The sequence below is a fragment of the Rhizoctonia solani genome, chromosome 5 (assembly GCF_016906535.1).
Source record: "Rhizoctonia solani chromosome 5, complete sequence".
Taxonomy (NCBI): Eukaryota; Fungi; Basidiomycota; class Agaricomycetes; order Cantharellales; family Ceratobasidiaceae; genus Rhizoctonia; species Rhizoctonia solani.
In genome coordinates this window covers 2,068,987-2,072,977 of record NC_057374.1, presented here as the reverse complement: position 1 = coordinate 2,072,977, position 3,991 = coordinate 2,068,987, and the positions used below count along the sequence as shown (strand labels likewise).

At 47.0% G+C, this 3,991-nt stretch overlaps 1 protein-coding gene across 1 annotated transcript; it reads left to right on the top strand.

Moving 5' to 3' along the window:
• Positions 1-2,207, top strand: RhiXN_09461 (Fungal Zn(2)-Cys(6) binuclear cluster domain; the record flags this gene model as incomplete). The annotated part of the gene is made up of 9 exons (XM_043329277.1): positions 1-129; positions 186-194; positions 248-520; positions 615-1,227; positions 1,277-1,303; positions 1,480-1,490; positions 1,552-1,754; positions 1,808-1,840; positions 1,895-2,207. The coding sequence occupies 9 exons, from the start codon at positions 1-3 to the stop codon at positions 2,205-2,207; spliced, it is 1,611 nt and encodes a 536-aa protein (XP_043180723.1).
• Positions 2,208-3,991: the final 1,784 nt, after the last annotated feature.

The window sequence follows — 3,991 nt, the reverse complement described above, 5'->3', positions numbered from 1 at the left end:
ATGTCCCAATCAGAGGCTGGCCCTTCTCGCCATCGTCGCAAGTATGCGGCTCGAGCATGCAATGCTTGTCGACGTCGAAAATGCAAGTGCGATGGTATTCAACCTGTCTGTCAACCATGTATAACATCTGTGAGTTTCGATCAACGACCCCTATTTTTCTTTTGCCTTTATTTAGATTTTGTTAGGGACACGAGGTGCGTATATCCCATTGCCATGATAACCCCCCCCCCCTGCTAATACTTCCAAGTGCACATGGAAAGCCGATGGCGAAGAGAGCAACCGTCCTGCCACCAAACAATATATAGAAGTTCTGCGCACCAAGATAGAAAATCTGGAGGCCCAGTTAGCTCACTTTAGACAAGCAGACAGCACAGGTCCGAACTCTATGACCTCTCCTACACACGATGGGACTTTGTCCCTGGGTGTGATAGGTTTGCCCACCAGCTCATCCGGAAGTACTCCACAGCTTGGCACTCTCAACATGCGTGATGAGCACTACCCAGCTCAATCTCTTGACCCGGTAAGCCTCGATCACTTGTGCACGTATTCCTGCTAACTGAGCCTAAACTTCTTCCCAATCTCATCTTCCCTTATCCCATATTATCGGCTTGCAGCCTAGCAAAAACAGTACAAGATGGTCAGCTTTGGGCCTTTTGATTCAACCTCCACACCAAAACCTACCGGCGTCTCCCGATTTACTTACATCTGACCTCAATGACCCATTACCTCCAAGCGTGTACCAGTATATCTTCAACATTGACTCTTCTGTTGGCCCGGACGAACAATTGCCGGAGCAACGACAGTCGCTCCAATGCCAATGGAATCGCTACCTCCCAGGATCTGATAGTGTCAATCTGACGAGACATGAACACGATACGCTTCTGTATCGCTGTTTCAATTATGGCGCTGCATGGCTTTTTGGTCTGCTCCCTAGCTTATTCTTACGCGATATGCTCATATGTCTGAGCCCCAACTCTTTTTGCGTGCCTGGTCAGCTGCAGCATTACAGCCCACTCTTGCATTGCTCCATTTTGACATTTGCCTCTTCTTTTTCTGACGACGCCAACATTCGATCCAAGGACATCCGAGGGCGGTTAGCGAGACACACTAAACAATGGCTGGATGAGGAATTCAGCTACTTTAATCCCAGCTTGATGTTCTCGTTGATTCTACTTTCCGAACATCACATCGGGATCGGAGAAAATAACACAGGATACATGTATATGGGTAAGCCTATTTCTTCAAGCTGTGAATTTGCTAAATTTGTATACTGAAGGAATGGCTATGCGCGCTTCTCGAGCCCGTGAGTTTCGCGACAGGGCTAAGGGAAAATCGTCAATTAATGACCGCTGACTTGATCGACAGGGTTCGACTCTATCACGCCGATTTATAATTGGTGCCAGTGGTCTACATTTGTCCAAGGCAAGTCATATTGTAGATAGCTTCTTGTCAGCTAATTTCGCTGGTGCTTGTGAGTAGAAAAGCTCATGGTGAGATCTTGGCATGGTTCAAGCATGACAGTGGCTGAACGGCTTATAAATACTTCTGTAGGCACACGAGATGCAACGACCTAGCGAGATGCCAATACCAGTGGTACCTATAGTACCTCCGGTATGTATCGAACTCAGTGGGAGGTCTACAACTGGAGATACTATAGAAGACATGTTTTCGGACTCTGACTACATGGGGATTGCAATCCACTGCTACATACAGAATGCTAAACTCATTTTGATCTCCAGTAACATTCCGAATGCGTACGTATGCCGATCTAGCCTCGAACCCTGCTAATTTTATACGCCATTAACAGGCTGCAGAGCGGCCGCTCGCCTATTGATGTACAGTAAGGCCATGTTTGGTTTCTACCACGTCGATGATACCAACACGTTGCTCGAAGCCTTCAACTCGATACCTGGTTCAATTCAGTTCCCAATAACCTCCTAGTCCGACAGCGGTCGACATTAACCCAGCCACCGATCCTAGCCCTGCACATCCGATACTGGTGGTCGATTCTCGATCTCCATCTACCGCATATCGATATATCGGATCATGGGACGAGCCAATCTCTGAAAATGTGCACTCGAGCGGCTGAGAAGCTTGTACGACTCTTTGGATCGTATGAGACCCAATTTGGGTTCCGCTACTATCCTCATAATTTACTCCAGGTCGGTAAAGATTTCCTGGAACGTTCGAGGCTAGGGACTGAATGAACCAGGCTATGCACACGTGTGCGCGTGCTTTACTACTCGAACGTTCTCATTTAAATCAGGGGACTAAGAAACAAACGATTGCCCAAGAGGGTATTGATATTTGTTTGAGAGGGCTGCGTGCGGTCGGTGAAATATGGGCTGCGGCCAAACATTTAGTAATGGATCTAGAGAACTCGTTGACGACACAGTGAGTGCTTTCCGATTTTTTGATTGTTCACGAAATACCATTTGCTTTGTGATTAGGGAGCCGGTGATCTCTGACGAGGGAAATGATGGACAACTGGTCGGAGCTTGACGTTGGATTTCTGGTGCACGCTTTGGCCTGCTTCGGCCAATTGCTTGTTGTCGAGTAGAAAAATGTGATTGATTGTGATAGGCGGTATTTATTGAATCCAATCTGACAGACTAAAGAGTTTCCACAGAAATTTTGTGGACGTGATTACCTGGGCAATACATTTGCCGTTATACGCAAGGGACATCCAACTTAGTGATCGGATGGCATAACAGATCTTCGTGCTTTGACCCCCAATTTCTAAACGTACCTAGGCATATGTTTTCTTACGTAATAAAAACCTCAAACATGCATTGACGCAACACGAAATTTATCAATGAGTGTTATAGGTGCCGGTAAAACCGAGAACTGGGAGTTAATTAGCATTTATCATAGCATGTGCTGCTAGCGGGAGCAATGGAATGACGAGAAAGGAGTCTCAGTGATTTGAATGCCTTGATCAACGTGTAAGTTTATGCTTAAGAGGGTGACAAATACGCCAGTATCTCTCAGGCTCGTTGTGAGCATAAAGTAGTTTGAGCCCTAATACTCCAAATGCTTCATCCAGAGAGTCTCTCGGCCGATGTTTGCTTCTAAAATCTGTTGTCAAGAGCGTCGATTTATGAAGCCGGCTTTCGTAGGAATCGTACCAGTGTCATGTGACTTTGGCTGCCCCCATCTGCTCTCATTGTTCATGACCCACAAGATTCCTTGGGATATGGTAATGTTCTCAAAGCTCAATTTACAGCCGGTGATGGCGCAAGGAGGGTGCTCTAGGACCACAGAAGCATATACTCACTGGCTATGGTGCGTGACCTAGCTGTGAGATTCTGAATCGCTATGTTCGTTGAAGCCAAAAAGCAGATGATCACCCCGAGTTCATGTGTTGTGTTGTTCCAATAGTTATCAGAGACCCGACCTGACGCCAATTATGGGGTAACACATCACTTTCCTACGATTCCGAGGTGATTCCGACTAGGTTTGGTTCAATTTTCACCCTTTGACGTCTCCCCCAAGGCAGGACACACTTCAAACACGACTATGTTCGTGCCTCCAGTTGACTACTCCCCTTCTCTATGACCTCCTTGGGCTCGCAAAAATGTCGGTGACCAATATGCGTATATTGCTTCAGTGTTGCTCTTAGCCACGGCTACTCCTCCTCCCCCGAACATACAACAGCACCACCTGACCCAGCTCTTACCCCTGCTTACTCTGAGCTTCATATCTTTAGGAAAGAGTTCGGTACCTCTGTGAAGCACAATGTGTAGGACATGTCAAATACTGCCGTCTAGTAAGCCACGGCTGGTGTCAGTCAAGAGGGTCGAGCTAATACATGTTCAACAGGACTTATCGCTTAGATGGTCTCCTCTCTTCGGTCTGAACTCGTGCTGTTCGCGTCACTTCAGTGGCCATGACTACAGCACCCGATTATCCACACCACCTGACTCTCAATGAGGTTTGTTTCCGAAGCAGTACAGTCTACGCACCAAGCTAAAATCAACCAGAGGACTGT